This window comes from Mercenaria mercenaria, chromosome 17, assembly GCF_021730395.1.
Source record: "Mercenaria mercenaria strain notata chromosome 17, MADL_Memer_1, whole genome shotgun sequence".
Lineage (NCBI taxonomy): Eukaryota > Metazoa > Mollusca > Bivalvia > Venerida > Veneridae > Mercenaria > Mercenaria mercenaria.
Genome location: NC_069377.1, coordinates 60,017,294 through 60,029,553, shown reverse-complemented (window position 1 = coordinate 60,029,553; position 12,260 = coordinate 60,017,294). Strand labels below are relative to the sequence as shown.

Sequence of the window (12,260 nt, the reverse complement as noted above, 5' to 3'; positions counted from 1 at the left end):
TGTTCTGGTCACTGTGACCTTGAACTTTGACCAACTGACTTCAAAATCAATAGGGTTCATTTGCTGGTCATGACCAACCTCCCTATCAACTTTCATGACCCTAGACCAAAGTGTTCTTGAGTTATCATCTGGAAACCAATTGGTCTACATACGGACAGACCGACCGACCGACATCTGCATAACAATATACTTTTCCTTCTTCGAAGGGGGGCATAAAAATGCTTCTAAAGTTTTTTTAAAATTTAGTTTGTCTATTTTGAAGTAACAGGGTTTTAAACATGACATCAATTATTTACCTGGCAAGGTAGCTTTTGTTAAGCACAGATGTGGGTTTTTTCCACAGCTGAAACCTTAACAAAAATAAGAGTATACCAGTGTCTTTAAAACTTACACTGCTTGTTGAAGAAGGATTGACTACAAGAGTTACAGCAAGCTACAAGCTATCTAGGGGGCATATTTCTGCTACATTTAATCTATGTATAGTATTCTCTACAGTCAAGCCAATCACAGACAACCTTTGACCTATCAATCGGCCCTTAAAATTGCACTATGACCTTGACCTTACCTTTTCGTCTCTAAACCAGGACACCTCAGCTTCAGGATCACTGACATCACATTCAAAGATGGCTTTCTGTCTTTCTTGTCCTTCAACATCTTCCAATTTCTTCATAAATTCCCATTCTGGCTCTGTGTATACAAAATACTATAAAATACCATCCTTGAACTTCTGGTGAAACTCGTTTGAAAAAATTTACTTCTTTTTTGTGCAGTATTTGTGAAGTATTCATTTTTCTTATTCAGACGATGGAAAATTGTGTTAGTTTCGTGTATGTTTTATTTAATGATTTCATGGTTTGCAGCCTCATTCATGGTGTCAAGAATTCATGAAACCTGAGTGTTTGTATTTAGGACATGATGAAGATTAACATTCTCAAATATTTTGAATTGGGGTGTGGCATTTATTTGCAAATATTAAGACAATTTTGAAAAAATAAAATGAATTTTGAGGTTCAAGCTTGTCAAGTAATTGAAATATCGTATCATTTAGTATGAATGATTTTTCTCATACTACATATCTGGCGCCAGACATGTTTTTATAACTGTACAACTGTAAAAATGTTTAAGCTCCAGTAAATGTTTTCGCTAAAATCTGAGGTTAAATAAGTAAAGAATTATTTTACCATCACATTTGAGGTTACACTCTGTAACAGCATCGCCAACGGTGATCTTACATTCATAGTGACCTTCGTATTCTTTGCCCATTTTCGGGAAACTGAGGATGCAACGGTTTTCCCTTCGTCGGATTTCCATCTTGCCTTGATCATACTGTAAACAAAAGAAGTGAAAAATATTGTCCCATTAGAAAGCTCAGTGTTGGCTGTGTCAAATGTTTGCTTAAAAAGTCAATCTTTTTCACAATAATGAGGTAAATATGGGACATATATACTGTAAAATAATTAATTTTTAGTGTGGGGGTGGGGGGGAACTACTTTTCGCTGATTTCATGGTTGCTTTTACCCATGAAATATAATCCCAACCCCCTTCATTTTACCATCAAGAGTTGAAATCTACCAATTCATTGTGGCAAAAACCATGAAATTTCATGACCACGAAATTAAATGGTTCCGCAGTACATGAAATTTAAAACTGCCACTGAAAAAAGCTTTTCTTTTCATGGTGAGAAACTGCATATAAAGTAACACCTTTCTATTGTCAAACTTCTGTAGTTAAGCAAAAGACAGATATTTCTACATTTATTTAGACTTTATATAAACTGTAACATTTTTGTTCCAATTTTTGCTTTAAATAGGGCATTAACTAAGTACAGTATGTAATTTGTTATGTCTCTTAGACATTTATTCACCAACTCTATTTTATCATTTCATTTATATCATCAGTCTTTAATGCCAAGCAAGAATATTGCATCTTAAAAATTATGCATTTTTATATCCCTATCTTGATATTCTACACATATTGCATGACTTGCTGGTCAATAGTCAAAACTATTGCCCCAGCTCACAACGATGAAAGGTCAATAGTTTTGACTATTCAACAGCATACCATTCAGTAAGTGATTTATTACAAGTCATCAAAAATAAATTTCAATTAAATAGAGGATATTACATGAGTGTCTTTTTATATTGAATTTATCAAATGAGTTGAATAAAATAATAAAATGCGAGGCTCTGCCGAGCATTTTATCAATTTTATACAACGAGTTTAATAAATTTAATGTGGAAAGTCATAAATGTAATATTCTTTTTATCACATGTTAGCCTTTCCTGTCGATACATCAAAAATTCTATTTTCGTTTACTAAATAAACAAATCAATTTAACCAACGTTTCCTATACTATAAATGACGTCGACGTCAATGCTTTATTACACTAGTGTATCATCATTTTTATTTAATGGCTTTATAACACTCCCTCGACGTCAAACATGTGATAACTATTTTTTCAAGATTTGATTAGTCCAACAAAATATGGTGTTGAACTTCTAGAGGGTCATAAAGCACAAACTACGGACTGGCCATTTAACAAACAGAGTCATTTAATAATGTTAAAAAATAAACTTATTAAAAATTAGAGTTTCTTTCTTTATAAGATAGGGTTAAAGGGCACAGAAAACTGTACTTTCATGTTATATATCTTATTTTGACTACCTCTGTAATATAATACCATAATATGCAATCGGATATGTTGTATATTAAAAAGACTGGCAGAAATTCAATATTACCGCAAGTAATCAACCCTGTCTTAAAACAAAAGATTTCACTTCAAACTTCAAACAAAAGTCATTTAAATACTGATCGGGGTCATAAAGCATAACTCAAAGAGTCACATTCTATAATCAGTACGTTTTAGAGAAAAACTTTATTTCCAAACGGCCATTTTATGTCTTATTTCACAAGTCAGAAGATATAAAATTAAAGTAACAAAAACTTAATAAAACATAAGGTGAACTGTGGGAAAACAAAATATACAAAAACAGCTGTACTTTCAAAAAGGGACATTTATAAATATTACGATGGCGGAGATATATAGACAAACCAACGAGATGTTGTATCGGGATCTAGTGGCCCCGGGATACAGCATGCAGGTAAGTGACCTTCACCTTTAACCCATTACACTTAAAATTACAATTACTGTTACTTTTGCAAAAAATAAAAAAATTAAATACAGTGTATTATCCTACATCCTTTAAAAATCTGATTATCAAAACTTTCAAAGAAGAATTTACACAGAGATTCTTGTAAACATATTCTTACAGATTAATTCAATTTTTTAATCTGTTAATAACGTTTTCTTCAACCAAATTTTCAATCCATTTTTTTCTGTAATCCTTGCTCTTGTTTATTTTGAAAGACAATACAAGTATATCATTAATATAGATGAAATATAATAATTTGATTTTATCCCATCATGTTATTGTTGCATGTCTATGACAAACTCAATTTACAATTTTTTATTAAACTTTACCCTGCTAAATTTCTAAAATGGACTGGTCTATCATTCAATTTGAACAAGACCATTTATCATTCGAAGGGATATTCACTGAAAATTCACTGACTGAATAGGGAACAGTGCAGATCATGATCAAACTGCATGGATGTGCAGGCTGATCATGATCTACACTGGTCACAAAGGCAGAATCAATCGTGACCAGCATGATAAGGGTTAAGGATTGTATATAAATATAAAGGTAAAATTACTTCCACTTGTGTGACCTTTTTTCATTATCATGATATCGGCTATTACTGTCTATCAACAAAACCAAATTATCGAATTTTCACTATAATATTATCTTGAAGTGTAAAAACAATAAATTTTCAAATAAAAGTTTGACAAGATCTTTTAATTTCGGAAAACTTAATTTTTACTATTGTTTTAAACAAATTCATTCATTCAGTATTTCTCCAAATATATCTCTTCATAATTATAAAGTAGAAAGATAAAATAAAGATTACACTGAAATTTGAAACCCATTTAATAATTAACTTATAACATCTTCATTTGAGCTGCGCCATGGGAAAACCAACATAGTGGGTTTGCGACCATCCGCGCAGTCTGGTCAGGATCCATGCTGTTCGCTAATGGTTTCTCTAATTACAATAGTCTTTGAAAGCGAACAGCATGGATCCTGACCAGACTGCGCGGATGCGCAGGCTGGTCTGGATCCATGCTGGTCGCAAACCCACTATGTTGGTTTTCCCATGGCGCGGCTCATTTAATTTCAACAATACACTAATAGATTGAATGTAAATAAAGAATTAAACATCTTCATTTTTCTAACAATGCAATTTCAGCCCTGAAAAGCTTCTGAATTCTTTGATATCTGATTTAATTTGTTTAAATCAAGGGTTGAAATTTAAATTAAACAATCGTTAACTTTTAACACATGATACTATGTTTAAAGGTGTATGCCTTTGTCACTAATGTCAAAATTTTAAAAATACTTATATTAATTTTGTTTGTAATTTTGAATGAAAAAGAAGATATATTTACTGTAGATTGTCACTTGATTGGTCTGTCTCTGAATAAATTGCAAGGAAGGATTTTCATTTCATGGTTTCCATAACAAACCTGTATAGCTTGTTATGTGTCATTCACATTTAATTTGGAGTAACTATAAAAAATTTTTTGAATGTCTGCAAACTTATTTTTGGTGATTATTACAGCTTTTAAAGATACAGTAGACATTGTATGTAACGACCACTCAAGGGACTACCAAAATGTTGTCGCTTAAAAGAATGGTCTCTCTATATAAATACCAGATAATGTGCTCATTTGCAAAACAAATTAAACAATACTGAACTGAACAATACTGTTTTGTTTCATTGAAATCTATCAAGTGTCCCTAAAATGCCACAGACTCACAGTAACAATGGAAACAAGGTACTGTGATGTTTTTGATGTCATACCAAATAAGTCGTAATTAACAATTTAAAAATCTGACACTGAGATATTGGAGTATGCTCCTTTAAAAACGGTCCTAAACTTTAACATAAGGCGTAACATTTATATTGGAATGTTTCGATGTATTGTCATACCGGACATAAAACTTGGCAGGACAATTTTGTCGTACAAAGTCGTTATTTTTATTATCTTTCTCTCTCCAATGATTATATCTTTCTACGTGTGCTTCGTATGAGTAATTCATAAAATGAAAAAGTGAAAATTGTGATTGTTTACTAGTTTTGAGATTAACTTGAAGTTCAAAACTGACATATTTCTGACGTAGAGAAAAACAAAGATCTTAAAATCAGCTATCTCATCATAATTGATCAGAAAATCCAAAAATCGGAAATCAAACTATTATCTTTTGAAGTTTGATAAAAATATTGAGTGAAATTTGACTGGTATGTCAAATGCTAATTCTTGTATCAATTCAACGGTGATAAGAAGTTTTGGAAGTAACTGGTAATTAAATTTTTTTTTTTAAACTTTTTACTTTAATTTTTCAACATTTTTCTACAAAAAGAGGAATATGTGGACACAAAATGTTGTTCAAAAAAGACTTTTGATTGAAAACAATTGTGACTTGCTGCAAGAGCAGGTTTTTTTTCTATTTTGTGTTTTTTAATTTTTCAGAATTCTGTCATAGTGAAAAAGCTGTTGTTAGAAGTGCTGTAGGTTTCAGATTCAGTGACAAATTATGCAGGTGATTGAAATTTTTAATGAAGTTTCTAATTTATTTCAGTATGACGCAATAATGGAGAGTGCAAGCGATTCCGACTTCGATTCTGATGATTCTATTGATTTTCTATCAGAGTACACGGATATTGACGTAAATGGTTTTCTTGGACGAGCAATCGCCATTTGGACTTACAACCGTCTTGATAATCTGACGCTGTTCACACCTCAACCAGATGACACGCTGTTCCAGCTTGTCAAATATGCAGAACAGAAGTTGAAATTCAACAGAGAAAATGAAAAAATTATGGTAATGGATGCGGGTGAAAAACTCCCAAGAGAAATGAAAGACGTGTACCTGCTTAAGCCGGGGAGCGTTATTATGGTTTTACCAAAACGGAACTTAAACATCACAGTCGAAATCAATCAGCTGAACAAAAGGTTTCCAATTAGTGCAGATCCAATGTGTACAGTTTATGATGTAAAAACATACATTAAACGTGTCAAAGGTATTCCAATTGACCAGCAAGATATTCTGTACAGAGATAAAGTGCTAGAAAACTCTAGGCGATTGTATGAGTTTCGTGTCAGAAATGGAACCAATATGCATGTTCTGATTCAAGTATATTTTGACGTCATCGTTCATGTGGAAACTTTTTGGGGCAAGACATATCGCCTGTATGTCGATAAATGTAGCACAGGAAGTGATCTAATTTACAGAGTGTTTGGTCGAACATTTAGCAAACATGGCAAAGAACATGTTACAATGCATGAACTCTATGTGCCAATTCATGTCTTAGTCTTCCAACATAACAAAAGGTCCCTTAACTGGAATTACTGCCTAGGATTCTATGGTGTTCGAAATGCAGACACTCTGGTGCTAAATACAGTTGGTAGGCATAGTGATATGAATGTGCAGACTATAATGGTTGTTACGGAACTTGGTGAAAGTTACGAAGTACGAGTATCACAGTTTGATAGATGGTCTGTTGTCGCTTTCATCCTTCATGGGCATACGGATGTTCCTGTTGACCTGATCCGGTTGTATCGGAATGAAAGCCAACTGAACTTCACTGCAAGTATTGGCTTCGTGCCAAAAAACACCGTCATTATGATGAATATTATAATGACCAATGTAGACAAAGATATGATGTTTGGAATTCCACTTAAAATCACTATTGGGAATGGGATTGTTGAAAATATCAAAGTTTCGCCAACCAAGACAATTAAGTATGTTAAAGAAAGACTAGAAGAAATAGGAATTCCAAACGCCACTTTGAGTGAACTAACTACAGGACAGTTCAAACTCCCTGATCATGCAAAGATCAAGGATGTGATAACAAACTTTGACAAAATGTTGTATCTGAAAGTAGAACGGTTCCCAGTGTTTATCCATGCACCAGATGGGACCATATATAGAACAATGGTTGACGTGAACCATACGTTGAAAAATCTGAAACAGAAGATCGAACTGAAATCAGGTCACGCTATTTCAAGTTGTCGTCTGCTTTTTGCCGGGCAAGAATTGACAATTGCTGATAACAACATTCTGTATGACAGTGGATTTTCTACAAGAAATTCAATATTTGTTGAAACAGCACAGATGTTTGAAACTTTTTTCGTCACTAATGGAGACCTTCTTATCAAACTGCGTGTTCCAGCAAGACCAACCCAGGACAATATCAAGCGTAGTATATGGGGTACGAGAGATATTCCAGAAGGTTCTATCACCTGCCTTCAAACATTCCTGTTTTGGTTCTTTGCACCACGACGGAATAGAAAATTCACTCTTCCTAGAAGAAGAAGGAACAGAAAAAGGATACCACCTTCAAATGAACCTCTCCATCTGTTTTCTGACAGATACGGAACCAAATTTGACGAAAAAAACGTCTCTGATCTTATGCTTGAGCTAAATCACAAAAGAGGAGATCACTTTAAGCCTCTGGTGTACCCGGATGAACTTGCAGAAGATGGAAAAACGCACAGAACATGGCCAATCAGCTTACAGCGACCAGTCCGTCCTCGCAGGAATGTCGAGGACTGGATCAATGCCACTTACTATGAGCCGAGATTCAACAGGAAACACACAAGAACACCAACAAGAAAGAAGAGCTTAAGAAGTGCCAAGAAACAGCCCGAACATCAACAGGAACTGAAACCCTATGTCGTAAACCACCATATTCAACCTCGTTGGCTGAATAACCTTTATGAAAAAGAAGAACATCATGGTCTCTCAGTTGCAGACGACACTGGTTTGGCATATCGCCACAATCCAAAACAAGGACAGACAACATTCTACACAAAGAAACAAAGAAGAAAAGCGGTACGGACACCAACTCATCACCAAGGTGATGCAAGTCTCTCAAAATACCTCCATCACAAGCGACAAATGTTTGACAACCAAGAGTTAGCATACCTCAGCTCTGATGATGAAAAAACAGAAGTTTTTGATGAACTTTCTATTGAAAGACCATACATAATATTACGTTAAATTATAGAAGAACTAAAGGGCACTAACTATGTAGTAAATGTTTGCAGAACAGTGATATCTATGCAGTGAACGACCTTCAGAACAGTGATATCTATGCAGTGAACGACTGCAGAATAACTATGTAGTTAATGTTTGGTAGAACAGTGAAAACTATGTAGTGATGTCTGGTAGAACAGTAACATCTATGTAGTGAACATCTTCAGAACAGTGATAGCTATGCAGCAATGGTCTGGGAGAACAGTGATAACTATGTAGTGATTGCCTGGGAGAACAGTGATAACTATGTAGCGATCACCTGGGAGAACAGTGACAACTATGTAGTGATCGCCTGGGAGAACAGAAATAACTGTTGTTAACATCTTCAGACCAGTGATAACTTTGTAGTGAACATCTGCAGAACAGTGATGATAACTTTGTAGTGAACATCTGCAGAACAGTGATGATAACTTTGTAGTGAACATTTGCAGAATAGTAATGATAACTTTGTAGTGAACATCTGCAGAACAGTGATGATAACTTTGTAGTGAACATCTGCAGAACAGTGATGATAACTTTGTAGTGAACATCTGCAGAATAGTAATAACTTTGTAGTGAACATCTGAATTGTAACATAGCACTACCGTAGTGCTGATATTCAATTATAACCAAAGTTAACTCAAAATATTTTTTGGGAGGTGAGGGGGGTGGGAATGGGGTTGGGAAGGGAAATATGGTTGGGGGTCAGACTTTATCAGGGGGAGGGCATTTATAGAGGAATATATGGTAATTAGGACTACCTTGAACTGAGGAGACTTTATATGCAGAAAACAAAATTTGTAATATTTCAATATTTGTCTTACACTATCAATCTTCAACAGCTTGATTTTTTTCATAAAAAATTACAAAATTTACTGTCTAAGGGACTTATTTCACCTGTGGATGTATTGGAAACTGATTATTTAATATATGTAATGAAGAATGTATTGAAAATGTAGGATATATCTAATTCTAATCTTATCTAATTTGAAAGGATTTTGAATTATTTTAACCGCTCAGCATTACTATTAAGTTTGTTCATCGTATACAAATGTGAGTCTTTATCGCTATATTTGTTCTGACATTATAGCATATTAAAGTGATTTCTTTATTCACAGCCTGCCATATTTCAATTCAAAACTCTGAATTTTGCACACTACCCAACAGGTTTTACTTAGTACACAATTTTTTATTATGAATATTACTGTCTGATCCATGTCTTCCATAACAATGCTTTTCCTTACACCATTGATATTATATATAATTTTAAGGAACTCCGAGGGACAATAATGGAGTCAGGACAGCACATTTTAAGGAGCTAGAAACAAACAAGGTGACCAGGTCAAATCCACTGATAAATATTTACTAGCCCTTATCATGCTGGACATGATTGATTCTGCCTTTGCGACCAGTATAGATCATGATCAGCCTGCACATCTGTGCAGTCTGATCAAGATCTGCACTGTTTGCAATTGAGTCAGTAAATATTTGGTAAGCACCCCTTTTAACAGTTAATGGTACTGTCCAAATTGAAAGACGGACAAGTTCATAATAGAAATTTAGTAGGGTAAGGGCTAGTGTCCATCTGCTCCCAATCTATTGCAGAGTTTGGTATGACTGTATAGTTTGAACTAGTTAATGTCGGTACGATATATGGCTTAAATGACGTAAACTGCATTCCAATTTTATCTTTTGCAGGGAAAACATTTTATCTTACCTCGACCAGAGTTCCATCTTTGTACCATTTGACCTTGGCCTTCGAATCATTGACAAAACATTCCAACATGCCTTCCTTCTTATTCTGAATACCGTATTTTGCTGGCAACTTCTGGTTGAAAAAGTACTCTGGGGGTTTCTCTACAATACCAAGACAGCAAGATTAAAAACACTGTATCATCCGCATGTTTGAATTTTTTTTATACAATTCTATATAAAGTAAAATAATTTAATTTTGTGTACATGAAATTTTGTGTGCAGATTGCTGAAAACTGAAGTGCCCAAACATATTTCTTGAGTTTGCAGAATTAGTGAAAATTTCCTAGCTGCTAAGTTTTCCACTTATACACTTAGTCATATCATACCTTCAACATATAACCAAGCCTGTGTTTTCAGGGGAGCTTTGCCGCACTCGAGTATATAGCGAGCGTTGTCGTCCAGTTTGATGTTCCGGATTGTACATCTGTACTCATCGTCAATTACCTCAAAGTGATACTTCTCTCCTTGGAATATTTCTAGTTTATTTTTGTACCATCGGTACGGAGCATCCGGTTTGCAAAATCTCGCTGAAAACACGACAGCTTCCACACCTTCCCGTACTTTCTGGTCTTCAAGTTCGGTTATCCATTTTTCTGGCATCTGTTTCAAAAATATATATAAACATAGTTTAGCAGCCATTACAGTGTCACATACGGCTGAAATAAACCTTCCGCAGGTGGGGATATCATACACGGTAACCGTTAATGATATGAAACAGGAAAGCGTCAGCCACGAAAGAAAAATTCTGTTAATTTTGAAATCTTATCATTACAATTTTAATAAGCATTTGAATTAGGAAAGAAAGAAAAATGAAAATGTAACAGAATACAAAACGGAATCATAATCTTTCACAGATTAGTAAAAAATGAAAAAAGTTACTTTATGAAAGTACCATAGTTACGTATTACCATAAATCATATGCACATATAATTAGCTTTGATTAGAGATTTTTTTTCCGTAATTCAAGTGCTTATTTCCTAATGCATCAATGAAAATTTACAAGAATGATAACAATTTGGTAATTTTTTTGTAAAATAATGACACACTACTTTTCTTTTTCCACACTTGTCATAATGGAAAAATCACCAGAAGAAATATTTTTTATCATTTTTAAATTTCAATGCATTAGGACTTTCTTTTCCAGTAAAAATGGGACATTTGTTTACAAACCTCGGACTAACTAAATATTCAGTGGAAAGACAACTTCTGCTACAGTCTTTGATTATCTCCCTTACCATTTTTTTTTTTGAAGAAAAAAAATGGTATTTCATATATATAACAATGCCCATTTTTACTGTAAATCAGCAAGTTTCTTTGTGAGATGGTTATACATCCTATATTTAACAAAGTAATTATTTCGATTAGATTATGCTATGTTTTTAATATATAATCATGTAAAAAAACACAGAGCTTTTTTTCATATATCAAATTAAGGAATTATATACAGACTATAAACTAAATAACTAAAAACAAGCCTCTACGAAATTCTAACCTACCGCTATATTAAACTATTTTTGAGAGAAAATGTATTTCAATTTTTCCTTTGATATTTGTACTTCTGTTAATGGCAGTATTTACTTGTTTTGAAAGTTATAAAGCAATGTTTTTTTGTAATTTCTGTAATATCTAGGATGAGTATGTACCGTATTTACCCATATAAGACGACCCTTTTATAAGACGCGATCCTTCAGATACTACAAAATCAGCAGAACTTCTGATTATTTCATTTTCTCTCTTTCTAATTCTACCCAGTTGGAATAATACGTATATACCATATTTATTCACATAAAAGTGACTAGTATTTTTTTAAGCAATTAGTAAAGATTTCACACATTAATCCTAAGTCTAAAATATGCATTTTAATGTACTTATAACTGTCTACAGTATCCATAGTATTATGTATAGAAAGAAACATCACTCTCCTGATGTAATGAGTGATAAAATGCGAACAAGCACTCAAGATACAAACTGCATAAATATTAAATATACTTCTAGAAAATGAATGAACGTGAATATTTATTAGGATTCATACAATGATAAAGAAAGGTATTTTTAGAACAGATATGGTACATATAATGTGCAATACTGAAGCCTTCATGCAGCAAAATATCACCTTACAACATGTTTATCATCTACACAATAACATAACATACATTTAATTACATAAAAACAATGTACAAAGTTATTAATATCACAATGCAATTACAAGAAAACAATATTTTAAAATCTCTGGAAGATGCAGTTAAAATTTTCTCAAACACGCTAAAATTTTATGACAAAGAGCACAGTGTGCCCATAATTCGGTTACGAATTACAATTTTTTTTATATTCTATCCTTCGGAATATTGTACTCAGCAAACTGGC

General features: G+C 33.4%; 2 protein-coding genes across 28 annotated transcripts in view; one reads left to right on the top strand and one right to left on the bottom strand.

The window, feature by feature from the left end:
- The window catches only part of LOC123537522 (twitchin-like), a 204,523-nt gene that overhangs the window by 78,243 nt on the left and 114,020 nt on the right, over positions 1–12,260 (bottom strand). For all 26 annotated transcript variants that reach the window (XM_053528310.1, XM_053528320.1, XM_053528307.1 and 23 more), the window contains 4 exons: positions 10,223–10,496; positions 9,859–9,998; positions 1,182–1,326; positions 566–687 (listed from right to left, as the gene is read on the bottom strand). In XM_053528310.1, the coding sequence (XP_053384285.1) occupies positions 566–687; positions 1,182–1,326; positions 9,859–9,998; positions 10,223–10,496 (681 nt within the window). The remainder of the gene's footprint in view (positions 1–565; positions 688–1,181; positions 1,327–9,858; positions 9,999–10,222; positions 10,497–12,260) is intronic.
- Positions 2,863–9,258, top strand: LOC123537525 (uncharacterized). 2 transcript variants are annotated; one of them, XM_045321310.2, is made up of 2 exons: positions 2,863–3,101; positions 5,703–9,258. In XM_045321310.2, exons 1-2 carry the CDS (start codon positions 3,030–3,032, stop codon positions 8,124–8,126), a joined length of 2,496 nt encoding a protein of 831 aa, XP_045177245.1. In that variant the 5' UTR covers positions 2,863–3,029; the 3' UTR covers positions 8,127–9,258. The 2 variants fall into 2 exon arrangements, with proteins under 2 accessions (XP_045177245.1, XP_045177246.1); XM_045321311.2 differs by lacking the exon at positions 2,863–3,101 and adding an exon at positions 5,065–5,422.

Coding starts and splice junctions, on each gene's coding strand:
- LOC123537525 (XM_045321310.2), top strand. CDS start 3,030: ATGGCGGAGATATATAGACAAACCAACGAGATGTTGTATCGGGATCTA. Junction 3,102..5,702: donor CCCCGGGATACAGCATGCAG/GTAAGTGACCTT, acceptor AATTTATTTCAG/TATGACGCAATAATGGAGAG.